The sequence below is a fragment of the Theropithecus gelada genome, chromosome 6 (genome assembly GCF_003255815.1).
Source record: "Theropithecus gelada isolate Dixy chromosome 6, Tgel_1.0, whole genome shotgun sequence".
NCBI classification, from domain to species: domain Eukaryota; kingdom Metazoa; phylum Chordata; class Mammalia; order Primates; family Cercopithecidae; genus Theropithecus; species Theropithecus gelada.
This window is the reverse complement of record NC_037673.1, coordinates 72843751-72861072: the sequence shown is the minus strand read 5'-3', so window position 1 is coordinate 72861072 and position 17322 is coordinate 72843751. Positions and strand designations below refer to the sequence as shown.

Genomic DNA, 17322 nt, shown 5'->3' with positions numbered 1-17322 from the left:
AGCGCATTTGCTTCTTGTGAGAGTAACTCATAAGCGAGTAGAGAAATTTAACCATAACACAGGATTACTCCTCGCTAGGCTAGGAGAGGAGGCAGACATGGAAATTTCAGCAGGAAGAATGCACTTCTCAGATGCCAATAAAATGATCCGATTCCAAGAAGAAAAAAAAGATGCAATAATTCTTCTTTAAGAATTGCCTAGTGTCACGAGGTGCAAGAAGCCTAGTAGTTAAGGAAACCAGCTCCAGAGCCAAATTGCCAAGATTCAGATTTCTACTGTGCCACTCAGTAGCTGTGTAATCTTGGGAATGTTACTTCTCTGGGTCTCATTATCCACGTCTATAAAGTGGGGGTAATGATAGCATCTCATTTATAGGTTGTTTTGAGAAATAAGTGAGTTAATATATGCCTAGCATTTAGAACAGTGTCTGCCACATAGTGAGCATATAGTACTTGGGGGTTATTAATTACATCTGTTCATTTGCATATATGTCTTTAGACACGTGATCATGTTACATTGTTCCACTACTTACTGTTTTCACTTTATAATGTCTTAGACACTCTTCTAGATCACCTTGTTAACCATTTATTTTGGTGTCCTAAAAACCTGATTCAACTAAAAAAAATTATTAAATCAAAAATTAAAACTGAATTATTTTTATACAACATGAAGTGAAGGTGGAACTATTATAAAGTTAATCTGAACACCATAGCTATAGCGCCTTACCTTAAATAATCTAACTTAAAATACCTATGCTATCTCTTTTCCTAATTTTTATCTTCCAAATTCTACCTTAGTAATTTACCTATCCTTGCATATAAGTTTTAATATATACATTTTTACAATTATCTATAAACAATAGTACTTTAAATGATATTGTTGGGATCATGGCATTTCTGAAACCCTGAGAAACTAATACTGCTCACTTGTGAGACACTTGGTTTAGCCTGTTCAGGGACTTCATAATTATGTACAGTCCTAGCATTTATTTGTTTACCAAGTAATAAATTAAGTCTAACTTAAAGATTTAAGATGAAATTCAAGATTCAAAAACCAAAAATTCCTCAAAATGTAGTTTCTAAACAAAACTAAAAGTAGAGAGGTTAGTTTCAAGGCTATGGCCCAGGCTGGCTGGTTGAATTCTAAGTCGTTCATTAGAAATTATTCAAAGATGGATGATGTTTATTCTTCCTGATTTTATCTCAGTTAAAATTAAGAGAGTCTATAGCAATAGAAGTGATTAAAAGTTTGGAGAAATTATTCTTCAATAAAGGTTAAAGTAAGGCCACATAATTAAAGAATTCATTGGTCATTTTTTCAACAGATATTTATATGAATTAGAAACTTAAGCCAGAGAAAGGATAAAGGACATTTAAATAGCTGTACTCTGTGGCAAAAAGGAATACTGTGCTACCAATTGAAAAACAAAAAACAAAAAACACCTCCACTTACTGAGTGCCTACTTTGTGCCAGGCATTGTGCTATGTACTTTAAATAATTATCTCATCCAATAATTACGACAATTCTCAAAACTACATAGGGCTATCCCCATTTTACTGATAAGAAATTTAAGCATGGAGAGATTTTGTAGGTAGCCCAAGATCAAAGAGAGAATAAATGGTGGAAACTGTACTTCCAAGATGGAATGGTTTCAATTTACCAATGTTTGCTGGGTATTTGCAGAGGGTCTATTATGTACAAGGCAATGCTGGGTACTGAAAAGGACACGAAAATGCTTAGAACAGTTTCTGGCACCCAGAAGCTCCCAAGTTAGTTAAAATAATACCCCCGCTCGAGTGTTACAAGAAATTAACTAAAATGTATGTGTGTGAGTGAGGGAGAGAGAGAAAATGCACCGGTGTGTGAAGTGTCATTATGTTCTTCCAGACTGGTCATGTCTAGAAAGGTTTCAGAAAGGGGGAAGGAAGGTACCAGTTAAATGCCAGTTACTGCTAAGCATTATACATTTCCTTCTTTAATCCTCATTAACAATGAGATGGGCTTTTATTAATTCATTTTACAATGACAAAAATTGAAACTTAGAAAGAACACATGAAATCTTTCTAAGTATGCTAGATGTGATCCACCTCATCAAGAAGAGAGACTAAAACACTTAGCCTAGGGTCTGGCGTTACGCATTAGTGGCTAGGAAAGCCATCAACAGGGCAAAGAATGTTGTAATTCTTGCAGGAACAAAAATCTTAAATTCTTGGTAGCAGACTGATTTTTTTTTTCCCTCTAACGATCAGAGAATTCCAGATCTTTCCACTTGTAGAAGCCATCAGGTCCAGCTCCTCTTTTTAAGGAGGAAGCCAAGAACCAAGCAGAGTCTTGCCCAGCATACGAAATGAGAGAGTAGGAAACTGAATAGGAACTTGGAGCTTCTGCCTCCCAGGCCAGGACCTAGTGACATTTTCCAACTATAAAGTCACCAATTACTGCAAAGAAAAGGGAGACTGCACATGGTTGAGCAACCACCATATTGTCACCTGTGTCATATTCAACCAGTGTCTCCCCTAGACTTTTGGCCCACTCTCTTGGGTTTATGTGTCCTACATGGTATCTAGCCAAGAAAAGAAAAACAAGATGGGGAGGGCAATCAGTAGATAAGGTTGCCATAAAGGAAGATTCAAGGAAATTTTAAGGGATTTCTGCTTTTCTTCTGGCTTGCCAACCTTGTGATATGAGCACGTGGATTTTGGCACTCCACATTCTGGGGTGGCAGATGTCAACTTAGACTTCTTCAGAGAAATTTATACATTTGAACCCACAACTGCTTCCTAAGTATGTTAGAGTTCAATTGAAGTATTCTCACCTGTCTGAGAATTGTCTCCTGAATCACGATGAATCTTGTGAATCTAAAGTCGTTCAAAAGTTTGGTAAAACAAGAGAAAGATTTTAAGTATGCCATTTGCTATATTTCTCATCAAACAATTTAGTTAAAAAGCTCTGAAGACTTGAAGAAAGCAAGAAACTGCACATATAATATGAACAGATGAAAGACATACACCGAGTGGTACTACTCCAAAGGCTCTGTTACTGTCAGACACTTATAGAACGGTTGAGCCTGAGAGCAGGAAGGTACCCAAGGCATCTACTCTCTACACAGGACATCTACTTTTCCAGTCAGCTACTGTCTTATTTTGACAGCCTACAGAAATGCAGAAAGATAAAAGATACAATTAAATTTTGGTTTTTTATAAGGCTAACATATAACCTGTTTGTTTCAGATATGTTATAAAATTTTTCTGTGCTCCAGAAGTAATCTGAATTTAAGTCTAGGAGTTAAAAACATTTCCTGCAAAGCTCTTCAAATGCTCAATTATAGACAGTCAATTTATAAAATGTTTTCTTAGGATGAGATCTGAACTTTAGATGCAGTTTTGCACCTAGTTCTTTCTCATTACCAATTTTTTTTGTTGTTAATGATTTTGTACTAATGCTCAATAAATGTCTGTCAAATGACAAAATGAAGTCATTAACACTAGAAATAATAAGTGTGCTTCCTTTGGGATCCTGCATTTCTTGTTTTATAACTGACCCCAACACTGTTAGTGGGGCACATTTAGTTCTATCAAACATAATCATGCTGCTTCACTGCTAAATCCACCTACTTTCAAGTGCTCAGACCATTACATCTTTGTAGCCACTCAATGAACGGGGTAGGTTAACTTGAAAAATAAGACAGATGAGCATGTAGGACGTCTGCAGAAGCAGATTAATATGGCTTAGCAACATCAACTGTAATAGCCAGAAATCCTGTCTGTGGAGACCAAAGCAACTCCATGTTGGATGCTAATCCGCCACGTTGACTTCTGATTAACCCCAGTTCCGGGATGGCCTCCAAGATTACTATTTTATCTACTGTTCCTTGTGTAAGAAGAGCATGTACTTACCGTAAATCCTGCCCTTACATCAGAACAACCTTGACCATAAATCCTGCCCTTAGGCAGATTCGCGTAGCATTCTTGGCTTTCCCTATAAGTGTCCTACACACTCCTTTCCTCCGGTATGTAAGTGCTGGCTCTGTGGGTAATGGAACAGGGATCCATTATCTTGTCTTGCCACCACCCAATGCACAGACGTGGCTTCTGTTCATAAGTTCCTATTAGATGTTTCTTTCCGAGGAATGGGATTCATCAGCCTCTTTCTTTGGCCTCTCAGCTTCCTCGGACTTTGGGGTAGGTGTGCACAGGCCTGCCCACCCTGACATGTGTCGTAAGCCAGGCCAGGAGCTGAGAGACCAAGAAATGGAGGAAATCTTGTGGTGGGCATCCAACTTTTATGTGGAATGCTGTGGCTCACATTTCAGATGATTGTGGACTACCCTGTGAGTGTGGGGATGACCCCAAATGCCAGTGGGTTTAACTGAGCGCCATCCATCACACTGTGGTCTGGAAGGGCGGCGGGCAGCCAATGCGGTAAGATGACTGCCTCTCAGCCGGAGCCAGCTGGCAGCAGACGCAAAAGTAAAACGGCCGGCCAGGCGCAGTGGCTCACTCCTGTAATCCCAGCACTTTGGGAGGCTGAGGCAGGTGGATCACTTCAGGTCAGGAGTTCGAGACCAGCCTAGCCAACATGGTGAAACCCCCTCTCTACTAAAAATACAGTATTAGCTGGGTGTGATGGCGGGCACCTGTAGTCCCAGCTACTCAGGAGGCTGAGGCAGGAGAATCGCTTGAACCCAGGAGGCAGAGGTTGCAGAGAGCGGAGATTGTGCCATCGCACTCCAGCCTGGGCAACAGAGCGAGACTCCGTGTCAAAAAAAAAAAAAAAAAAAAAAAGTAAAACAGCTTCAGTAGGAATTATAATTAGGAAAAAGTTTTTTTTTAAAGGGCCCTACAGTCAAAAGTAAACTTAGTTAAAACTGAAATTTGGGCTGCATATGTATACATATGTATTAAGGCCTGTGCACTCTGTAAAACTTCTGAGTCTACCGAATTCTGTTTCTCTATTTACTTCTGTCTGTTCCTCCTTCCTCTTGCCACACGAGGGATCTAAAAAAAGGAATTTCCAACAGCCTGGGATCCCTTGGGGAAAACAGACGGCATCAAAGACGCCTCTTTTGGGGAAGAATCTCTTTTTCCTTATGAAACCCAAGAGTAGTAAGCAGACAGATTCTACTCAGGTCTAAAACTGCACTCTTTTGCATTGTGTTATCTGATCTCTGGTTAGTGTGTGGGGAGGTGGGGGGTGAGGTACAGAGATTACTTTGTACTGTGAGAGTTGTTGACCTTGTCTGTAATGGCTAGCAGTCACGGGCAACAGCTATATGGTTAGAGGTGGCTGACAGCAGTTGTTTACAGCAAGTGGTTATTACTCCAAGGGCTACTCGTTTCTTGGCATGTTTGGATAAAAAAAGTGTGATTTAGGCCCCAAAACTTCCATGCTTTCTTGGCCCTGGAAGAATATTACTTTAAAGCCAGTAATATAAGAATATATTGGCACCCTGAAGTCAGTAATATAAGAAACAAGCTAAGTTGAAGAGAAGACACTTTTCCTGGCAATGTTGTTTTCAGATAATGCTATTTAGGTCTAAGTGCTGTGCCTTTGAGATGTAAATCTTCTCTACCTTGTTTCATCTGAGTCATGTCTTTGGGTGGGTTGTGTAAAGGTGGGAGAGAGCTATTTGAGAACTGGCAAATAAAGAATCTTGTAAATCTATAAGATCTGCTTCTGTTTGTGTGTATGTCTATATATATTTAGTGTGTTGTGTATGTGACAGATCATTACCAAAATATATGACAGAGCTCTAATTTGGCTTAAAGAAAAAGTAAGTGCTGGCTGAGCACAGTGGCTCACGCCTGTAATCCCAGCACTTTGGGAGGCCGAGGCAGGTGGATCACCTGAGGTCAGGAGTTTGAGATCAGCCTAACCAATATGGTGAAACTCCATCTCAACTAAAAATACAAAAATTAGCCATGCAGGGTGGTGTGCGCCTGTAGTCCCAGCTACTCAGGAGGCTGAGACAGGACAATTGCTTGAACACAGGAGGCGGAGGTTACAGTGAGCCGAGATCGTGCCACTGCACTCCAGCCTGGGTAACAGAGCAAGACTCTGTCTCAAAAAAACAAACAAACAAAAAAGTTATTATCAGAAATATAGAAACCGACTCACATACCTTTTAGTTCACCTAACTTTAGTAATCTTTCAAGTAAAACTAGTTTCAAAGTTCTTTTCAGTAATTTGAAATCTTAAAGTCTGTTATATTAAATTAAGTAATCCTAGGTTTTTACATGGAAATTAGGGTTACTAAGAGTTAAAGCAGTAGTTAATATATGTAATTAAAACTACTAGATATAAGAGAAACAATTCTATATCAAAGTGAACAAAGAAAGATGTGTTTTGGTAAAGAAGTTTATTAAAAACAAGATGAAGTTTTTGCATGAAGGAAGAGTAACTACATAGTTTAGAGGCTATTTAAAGGTTGTTTTAAAATGAATGAAAAATGATACAGATAAAACTAGATGGATAGAAAGGGAAAGGATAAAAGGATAGAGAATGAGGAACTTTTGATTGATTCCTGGGTGGCCGCGTGCTCACCTATGGCATGGAGCTGTAGCTGTGCTGTGCTCAGTTACTAAAAGGTAAGAGTTACCAGTGGAACTCAGAGCCAACTCCTAAGGAGTTGATTCACTGGATACATAAATAAATGCAAACCAATAAGGAAAAGTGAAATATTCAGTCCCTTGGTTATTTTCTATAAAAGCTAAAATAAGAGTGCCAGATTGGGCCTTGAGGCTAGACCAAGCTCAAATGTGGGTCCGTCTGAGCTCAGATCACTAGCCTCAAAGCTATCTACAAGGGGAAAATAATGACAGGGCAACAGAAAGTACCTCTGAGACCTGTGGTTACCAAGAAGGTAGTCAATGTGGGGGAAGGGCAAAACCAAGTAACCGCTGAAACCAGAGGGTACTGTGTGAAGGAATTGTTTCCTTTTGTAGATAGGTATCATCAGCTCCCTGGGTAAACCTTTTGTTGAATTGTGAGAGTAACTAATTTGAGCAGTGTCTTTGGTTTTAAATGCTGCAGAGTAGAAAAATGTGTTTGGGTTGATGCAGGATCCCCAGCTCACTACTGAACAATCACAGATGGCTATATGTGATCCAGACACATGGGAGATTACTCCTGAGGGAACAGCCAGCCTGGTGGACTGGATAAAAGCCTCTGTAAGATCTGTTTACCCTGAGAATGGGGTCAGCCTCAATGCTACGTGGAGTACCCCAGATGAAGCAGCTGATATGCTTTGTCTATAAGCCATGTGGGACTGGCTTTATGACAGGGATATTCACTCCATCAATGTGCCCACTACCCAGGTCATGGTAAATGCTGTGGTTAAGCGTGTGTGTCTGGTGAGGGGGTGCGGGGGTGGAAGGGACTTTTGTATGCGCACTTCATTACTGATGCAAAATTAAAAGTTCAGGAAGCCTCAAATTTGCTGTCTCAACTTCCCCTCATGGTTCTTACAGATGCTAATAAAAACATTAGGCTAATTACAAGAGCATGGGGAATGGCAAACAGGAGAGTCAAAGGACTTATCCTAGGGAGGTGAAAATTTTTAAAGTTACTAAAAAAAGGTAAATAAAAAAAAAATTGATAGGGGTGAAACTAAGAGAAGAAAAGAAAGGGGAGTCATGGAATTTGTCCCAGCAGGGTGGAAATCTTGGTTATTAAGAAATTGAATTGGCTGGGCACGGTGGCTCACACCTATAATCCCAGCACTTTGGGAGGCTGAGGCAGGTGGATCACAAAGTCAGGAGATGGAGACCATCCTGGCTAACACAATGAAACCTCGTCTCTACTAAAAATACAAAAATTAGCCGGGTGTGGTGGCGGATGCCTGTAGTCCCAGCTACTTGGGAGGCTGAAGCAGGAGAATGGCATCGACCCAGGAGGCGGAACTTGCAGTGAGCCTAGATGGCGCCACTGCACTCTAGCCTGGGCAACAGGGTGAGACTCCGTCTCTTAAAAAAAAAAAAAAAAAGGGAAATTGAATTAATTGAAATTGATAGGTTCAAACAAACTTCTTAATATAACACAACCAAAAGCTGGATGGACCATAATAAGCCCCTGCTTTTCTCCCAACATTACAGGAACCCAAACCAGTTTTCTGTATTTACCCTAGATTGGACAATACTTTTTTGAAAAATCAAAAGGTAAAGATTAAAATGAGAAAGGTGATCAACAATTGCCTGGGGCAATGTTGAGGTAATTAATCAAGACACACTGACCAAAGTGCCCAGGTCCCTTGGCTCAATCCCCTGCTGCAAACCCACAGCCTTTTTGACAAGACGGTAAAATGGTCTAGGGGTGAAAAAGAGAAGTTCCTGGAACCAGAACATAAAAATGTAAGGGTTGATAGAATTATGAAAGTCGAAATGTTTAAATAGGCTTTATGTAAAGTGGTTATAATCTCCTTTCCCTAAATGTTTTATGAAAGTGGATATTACATCTGACTGCTGAAACATTTCTCCCACCTAGTACTACAGAAGAGAAGGCATGCAAATCTGCCCTTTGAGCAATATTAATTGGACATGCTAAATGGGAATAAGACTGTGTGAGCCCACAGAATGTAGCCTGCCAGAGTGCTTGTAGGGATAAATTCTTCACTCGACAGCCCTTAGTGAATCATTTACTAGGGCGTATGGGGGTAATCCCAGAGAAACACTCTGATGGGGATTACAGTGCCCGAAAAGAGTCCCATGATAAAATGGAAATGGTTTATATAGGATCTTGCTACCTGGAGAGTACAAGGAGGAGATACTCACGAGCAGAGAGCCTCTTTTTTCCCTAGGACTGACTCTGAAACTGTGTGAGGAGCTGCTGGATTCTACGGTGCCCGACAAACAGCGCCCTCATCTGACTAAGAGCTGGTTGGTTTATGGGTGACCGTTCCATGATGAACGGGCAACATCCTGTTTGGAAGACTACTACTCTGATTGTAAAGGATACTTTTGTGAGCAAAATTTACTTCTTCCCTCTACCTGAGTTCTCCAGAATTTGGAAACTTCATGAGTATTCTTCTTTTATGGCAATGTAGTTATTTGCATAAATTTAGTAAGAATCTGTTTTGTTTTGTAACAGGACACAATTGGAAACACTGCTTATTTCACCAAGGCTTTGACTAGAATCACGTAGTTTCAGATATAACTAGACTGCTTTGAGGAATTGACACTGACTTTACAGAGCCGATAAAAAGTCCTTTGGAAAGACTAACTTGGTATGTTATCTAAATGGTTCCCTTACAAGGTTCCTGGCCTGTGGTAAGTAAATAATACCACTTTCTGACAGGCCCAGGAATCAAGATATTTTGGGAACTAAAGAAGAGAGGAATTTGTACAGGTATAGTACCTATGTATAGGTATTACAAGCATAGTCTAACGGGGAATCCTTAGTCTCAAGGCTTTTAAAATGTCAAATCCAAAATTCCTTATAAAGTTCCAGCAAAGCCAACTGAAAAGAAGCCTATATGACCAATAACTATTCTTGCTACACTTCAGGCAAATAATTAGGCCAAGTACAGTGAGACTAACATTTATTTTGCAAATAAAGCAAATAAATTGGTCCTAGAATTTTTTTATTTTTTATTTTTCATTATTCCTGAAATAACAAGGTACTATAATTTATCCTTGGTAGAAATGGGGAAACTGGAGAGAGAAAAACTTCGATTCTAGTCCTAACCACTATTTTTCTTTTCTTTTTCTTTTTTCTTTCTTTTTTTTTTTTTTTGAGACCGTCTCATTCTGTTGTCCAGGCTGGAGTGCAGTGGTGCAAAAACTTGGCTCACTGCAGCTTCTGCCTCCCAGATCCAAACTATTCGCGGGTCTCAGCCTCCCAAGTAGCTGGGATTACAGGCATGCGCCACCACACCCAGCTAATTTTTGTATTTTTAGTAGAGACAGGGTTTTCCCATGTTGTTCAAGCTGGTCTCCAACTCCTGAGCTGAAGCAATCTGCTCTCCTCAGCCTCCAAAGTGCTGGGATTACAGGCATGAGCCACCGTACCTGGTCCTGAAATACTCTTCTTGAGTTTTTATTATTTGCCTACAATTTGGGCTAAACCTGAATTATTTCCTGGCTACAACAAGTCTCTAAAGAAGAACTAAGTTTTAATTTTCTTCATGATGCTTTTAGTTGGCTAACAGGCTTTGTTGTTGTTGTTCTGGCACATGAATTCTCTTTCAATTGTCATTACATTTCTACTATTCAAATTATTAATGTAAGTATCTCTCATTGTCTTACTACTTCTGAGAAAACTGAAGTCATGGTATTCCTAAGACTAGAGATGATCCAACAGACTGTGAACCTCCCTCATTTGGTATTCCACTGGGACTGACCTGTTTTCCATTGCCAAGGTACTGCTACTAAAGCTACAGCCACCCTCCCTACAGGCTAAGAGACCATCACAGAAGAGGAAGAGTGCATGAGATTGTAAGAGCTGGCTTTGGGAGGCTGGAGTGTGGAAGCCAAAGCAACTCCATCTTGGATGCTATTCTGCCATGTTGTCTTCTGATTAACCCCAGTTCTGAGAAGGCCTCCAAGATTCCCAAATTATCTATTGTTCCTTGGGTAAAAGCACATACATACTGTAAACACGACCATTAGGTCAAACAACCGTGATGTTATCATACTTCAATTGTCCTACACATCCCTCTGAATCACCCTTTCTGCATGGCATATAAGCCCTGGGTCTGGGGGTAATGGTGCAGGGATTCACCATCTTGTCTCACTGCTGCCAGAGACACAGACAGGGCTTCTGTTCTTAAGTTCGTATTAATGTTCCTTTCTAAGAAGCTAGAGTTGTCAGTCTCTTTCTTTGGCCTCTCAGCTTCCTCAGACTTTGCGGGGTAGGTCTGCATAGGCCTGCCCACTGCAGAACACCATCTATGACAGATACAGGTAAAAGGTTTCAGCTTGACTGAACCACTGAAAAATCACATAAAACTGAAGTGTGAAAATAGGATTTTCTACCAACTCGTCTGCTCAGTCCATTCCACATAATTACAGAAACAATTACATGACCAACCTGTGTGATATCTTGGTCGAAATGTGACTAAGGGCTGTGACTCATTTATTCCCATAATTATGGGACATTTTTATTTCTTCTGTGAAGAACTGTTTCATGCTTTCCTTCAGGGATAAAGACCATTTGCTATACAGCCACTTACTGAGCTTGTGTGAATTTTTTATATGATACCAAACAAATAAAACTTTTGCCTTGCAAATTGTTCTTTCAAATAGCTTTAACACAAAAACAAGTGATTTTTAAGTGCTTAGCTTTTCTTTCTGAATCAAGATGCATCTCTCCTTTAGAAGCTGTGTCCCATGGCTCCCTATGTTATTTAAAAACAAAACAAAAACAAACAAAACACAACAAAAAACCCTTTCTCACGTATCATCTGCCCCTTGGGCCAGCTGATTGGCTCGTGGCGCTCTTGTGATGTCAACATGGGTTTTGTGTTCTGTCTAGAGTGGAGCCAGATAAAGCACAAGGCCAGTAGGTGCGCATGCACATCCTGCTTTCGGGATGGAAATGTACCCCAGCCACTAGGTACAGGAAGAAGCAGGGATGACAGGTACTAATTCCATCTGCTGAGATGGCTCTGGTCCGTTCTTCTCCACATATAATGTGGCATTTGGCACTTTGAGCTGAACCCCCCCCCCCCCCCCCGCCTCCAACACACACACAAACTAGCTCACCTGCCTCTGCTGGGCTCTCTGCATGCCTATGGCTAGCAACCCAGCATGGATTAACTCCTTGCTTTATAAGCAGAGACTCTTCCTGGCTGCAGCAGCATCTGCCGTCAGGAACCCTATTTTGGGACCAACTTAATGATGCTCTGTGCCGAGAGCAGGGCCAGCAGACCTTTCCCTGTCACACCCCAGCAGTGTTGGGTTTTCACTGAAGCTGACTCTGATTATCCACGTACCTCTTCCAGATACCTGACTGTACAGCTAATGATTCACTTGGATGACAAAATTCTCCTAGAACCAGAATTTTCTTGTGGACCCTACACTTACCAGTCATTTAAACTCAGTAGGAATTATTCTAAAATTATTTCCTTCTTAATACTCAGTTGAGTTCATTGGGAGAATAGATATGGAATGAGTGGGTCTGTGGTTTGGCATTCTCTCTGGTAGGCAGCCAGGGGGATGAACTTTGCTCCACAACCATCTCTTATGTGTTTCCCACATGCTGGCAGCATGACATCTGCAGTCTAATGATGATGGCACTCTTGCACAAGGGGAGGTATCCTCATTGCTTGGAACAGGCAGGGAAGCTGAGGTTTAAGAGGTTAAGAAACTTGCCCAAGCCACACAGGTAGTACGCAGAGCCAATTTCAAACGCGTCCCTCTGGCTCTAAAACCATTTGCTGTGCCACACTGCTCTTTACAGTGAAGCCCCAGAAGGGACGTGCCAGGTCCGGGCTTGTTAAACTGGGGTCAAGGAAACACCCCTGCATTAGTGCAAGACATCTCTCTGAAACACAGTTTTCCTTGAAATTTGGGGGGGAAGGGAGTATCTCTTATCAAAAGATTTTGTCATGTGCAGGCTAACTCAAAGCAAAGGGACGGGGATTCAATGGCATCAATGTCCCATGCCAGTCAGTCTCTCTGTAGTGTGGTGCATGTTTCTCCTCTTGTAAAAGCTTAAAATGTAGAATATTCTCATGTGCAGCAGTGACTGGGAAGTTTGATTTTGTGTGTTACTGGGGAAACTGAAGGCTTTAGTGCTCAGTTTGTGCAATGTGAATACTGCTGTCCTTGGCCTGTGAAACTCTTTGCCAGAACTCAAAGCTGGGATTCCTCAGCAAGTCCTTGGAGGCTTACCGCTTGTTTCAGGGAGAAAAATAATTTCAAATCTTCAATTACTTAAAAATATTATAAGTTGCCACAAATTTTGCTGTCCTTGTGCTAAATACTTTGTTTACAAACATCTGATTTTGCTTGGTTCTAAAAAGCACTATGAATTCCGAGTTATGTATTTGTGTGTATGTGTGCATGATTTCAGGGTCATTTGTCTCTTAAATAATCATTTAAAAATCCTATTTATCTACACACCCACCAGAATGTCTAAAATTAAAAAGAAGTTTTGTTAAGGCTATGGAACAACTGGAACTCTCATACATAGTTGGAGGGAGTATAAAATTGTACAACCACTTTGGAAAAAAGGCCTGCCAGTTTCTTTTAAAATTAGCCATCCACCTACTACACAGCCCAACAGTCCCACTCCTAAGTGTTTACTCAAGGCAAACAGAAGCATGTAGTCACAAGAAAACTTGTCTAAGAATGTTCAAAGCAGCCAAAAGCTGGAAACAGCCCTGGAGTCCATCAGCAGAAGTAGATTCTCCACACTGTGATAGACTGATGCAAAGGAATATTCAGTAATAAAAAGGAAAAAAAAATGATACATACAGTGCAGATGAACCTCAAAAACATTATGAGTGAGAGAAGCCAACCACGACAGTATACACTCAAGCTCTAATCTATGGTTAAGTAATTCAGAAAAGTGGTCACCTCTAGGGGCGAGCAGGATGGGTGGGCAGATAGACTGTGAAGGGGCATGAGGGGACTTTTGGGATGGCGAGGTTTTGTATTGTGATGGGATTGAGGTTCCAGTATTATATGCTTTGTCAAAATTCAAGGAAGGGATTGCTGACAAGAGAGCTGAAGGGAACAGCTCTGGTCTGCAGCTTCCAGTGAGATTGATGCAGAAGGCGAGTGAATTCTGCATTTCCAACTGAGGTACCCGGTTCATCTCACTAGGACTGGCCGGGCAGTGGGTGCAGACCACAGAGGGCAAGCCGAAGCAGGGTGGGGCATCGCCTCACCTGGGAAACATAAGGGGTCAGGGAATTCCCTCCCCTATCCAAGGGAAGCCATGAGGGACTGTGTCCTGAGGAATGGTGCATTCTGGCCCAGATACTGCACTTTTCCCACAGTCTTTGCAACCCACAGACCAGGAGATTCTCTCTGGTGCCTACGCTACCAGGGCCCTGGGTTTCAAGCACAAAACTGGGTGGCCGTTTGGATAGACACTGAGCTAGCTGCAGGAGTTTTTTTCACATCCCAGTGCTGTCTGTAACACCAGCGAGACAGAACCATTCACTCTCCTAGAAAGGAGACTGAAGCCAGGGAGCCAAGTGGTCTGGCTTGGTGGATCCCACCCCCACGGAGCCCAGCAAGCTTAGATCCACTGGCTTGAAATTCTCGCTGCCAGCACAGCAGTCTAAGGTCAACCTGGGATGCTTGAGCTTGGTGTGGGGAGGGGTATCTGCATTGCTGAAGCTTGAGGAGGTGCTTTTACCCTCATAGTGTAAACAAAGCCGCCAGGAAGTTCGAACTGGGCAGAGCCCACTGCAGCTCAGCAAGGCCGCTGTGGCCAGACTGCCTCTCTAGATTCCTCCTCTCTGGGCAAGGCATCTCTGAAAAAAAGGCAGCAGCCCCAGTCAGGGACTTATAGATAAAACCCCCATCTCCCTGGGACAGAGCACCTGGGGGAAGGAGTGGCTGTGGGCACAGCTTTGGCAGACTTAAACGTCCCAGCCTCACAGCTCTGAGGAGAGCAGCAGATCTCCCAGCACAGCGTTCAAGCTCTGCTAAGGTCAGACTGCCTCCTCAAGTGTGTCCCTGACCCCATGTATCCTGACTGGGAGACACCTCCCAGTAGGGGCCAACAGACACCTCATATAGGAGAGCTCTGGCTGGCATCTGGCTGGTGCCCCTCTGGGCTAAAGCTTCCAGAGGAAGGATCAGGGAGCAATCTTTGCTGTTCTGCAGCCTCCACTGGTGATACCCAGGCAAACAGGGTCTGGAGTGGACCTCCAGCAAACTCCAGCAGACCTGCAGCAGAGGGGCCTGTTAGAAGGAAAACTAATAAACAGAAAGGAATAGCATCAACATCAACAAAAAGGATGTCTACTCAGAGACCCCATTCGAGGTCACCAACATGAAAGACAAACGTGGATAAATCCAGGAAGATGGGGAGAAACCAGGGCAAAAAGGCTGAAAATTCCAAAAACCAGAATGCCTCTTCTCCTCCAAAGGATCACAACTCCTTGCCAGCAAGGGAACAAAACTGGACAGAGAATGAGTTTGACGAATTGACAGAAGCAAGCTTCAGAAGGTGGGTAATAACAAACTCTCTGAGCTAAAGGAGCATGTTCTAACCCAATGCAAAGAAACTAAGAACCTTGAAAAAAGGTTAGATGAATTGCTAACCAGTTTAGAGAAGAACATAAATGACTTGATGGAGCTGAAAAACACAGCAGGAAGTTCGTGAAGCATACACAAGTATCAATAGCCGAATTGATCAAGCAGAAGAAAGGATATCAGAGATTGAAGATCAACGTAATGAAATAAAGCTAGAAGACAAGATTAGAGAAAAAAGAATGAAAAGGAACGAACAAGGCCTACAAGAAATATGGAATTATGTGAAAAGACGAAACCTACATTTGATTGGTGTACCTGAAAGTGACGGGGAGAATGGAACCAAGTTGGAAAACACTCTTCAGGATATTATCCAGGAGAACTTCCCCAACCTAGCAAGACAGGCCAACATTCAAATTCAGGAAATAGACCACCACAAAGATACTCCTCAAGAAGAGCAACCCCAATACACCCCAAGACACTTAATCGTTGGATTCACCAAGGTTGAAATGAAGGAAAAAATGTTAAGGGCAGCCAGAGAGAAAGGTCAGGTTACCCACAAAGGGAAGCCCATTAGAGTAACAGCTGATATCTCTGCAGAAACTCTATAAGCCAGAAGAGAGCAGGGGCCAATATTCAACATTCTTAAAGAAAAGAATTTTCAACCCAGAATTTCATATCCAGCCAAACTAAGCTTCTAAGTGAAGGAGAAATAAAATCCTTTACAGACAAGCAAATGCCAAGAGATTTTGTCACCACCAGGCCTGCCTTACAAGAGCTCCTGTAGGAAGCACTAAACATGGAAAGGAAAAACCGGTACTAGCCACTGCAAAAACATACCAAATTGCAAAGACCATCGACGCTATAAAGAAACTGCATCAACTAACGAGCAAAATAACCAGCTAGCATCATAATGACAGGACCAAATTCACACATAACAATACTAACCTTAAATGTAAATGGGCCAAATGCCCCAATTAAAAGACACAGACTGGCAAATTGGGTGAAGAGTCAAGACCCATCAGTGTGCTGTATTCAGAAGACCCATCTCATGTGCAAAGACACACATAGGCTCAAAATAAAGGGATGGAGAAATATTGACCAAGCAAATGGAAAGCAAAAAAAAAAAAAAAAAGTACGGTTGCAATCGTAGTCTCTGATATAACAGACTCTAAACCAACCAAGATCAAAAGAGACCAAGATGGGCATTACATAATGGTAAAGGGATCAATGCAACAGGACGAGCTAACTATCCTAAATATATATGCACCCAACAATGGAGCACCCAGATTCATAAGGCAAGTTCTTAGAGACCTACAAAGAGACTTAGACTCCCACACAATAATAATGGGAGACTTCAACACCCCACTGTCAATATTACACAGATCAACAAGACAGAAAATTAATAAGGATATTCAGGACTTGAACTCAGCTCTGACCCAAGTGAACCTAATAGACATCTACAGAACTCTCCACCCCAAATGAACAGAATATAAATTCTTCTTAGCACCACATCCCACTTATTCTAAAATTGACCACATAATTGGAAGTAAAACATTCCTCAGCAAATGCAAAATAATGGAAATCAAAACAAACAGTCTCTCAGGCCATAGTGCAATGAAATTAGAACTCAGGATTTAAAAACTCACTCAAGGCCGGGCTTGGTGGCTCACGCCTGTAATGCCAGTCCTTTGGGAGGCCAAGGCGGGGTGGATCACGAGGTCAGGAGTTTGAGACCAGCCTGGCCAACATAGTGAAACCCTGTCTCTATGAAAAACGCAAAAATTAACCAGGCATGTTGGTGCACACCTGTAATCCCAGCTCCTCAGGAGGCTGAGGCAGGAGAATCACTTGAACCTGACAGGTGGAGGTTGCAGTGAGCTGAGATCGCACCATTGCACTGCGACAGTGCAAGATTCCATCTCAAAAAAAAAAAAAAAAAAAACCTCACTCAAAACCACACAACCACACGAAAACTAAACAACCTGCTCCTGAATGACTACTGGGACTACTGGATAAATAACGAAATGAAGGCAGAAGTAAAGGTGTTCTTTGAAACCAATGAGAACAAAGATACAACGTAACAGAATCTCTGGGACACATTTAAAGCAGTGTTTAGAGGGAAATTTATAGCACTAAAAGCCCACAAGAAAAAGCTGGAAATATCTAAAAT

At 41.8% G+C, this 17322-nt stretch overlaps 1 protein-coding gene across 12 annotated transcripts in view; it reads right to left on the bottom strand.

Annotated features, from left to right (window-relative positions):
• PDE8B (phosphodiesterase 8B) overlaps positions 1–17322 on the bottom strand; it is a 246202-nt gene that overhangs the window by 24865 nt on the left and 204015 nt on the right. For all 12 annotated transcript variants that reach the window (XM_025387304.1, XM_025387306.1, XM_025387307.1 and 9 more), the window contains one exon: positions 2816–2858. In XM_025387304.1, the coding sequence (XP_025243089.1) occupies positions 2816–2858 (43 nt within the window). The remainder of the gene's footprint in view (positions 1–2815; positions 2859–17322) is intronic.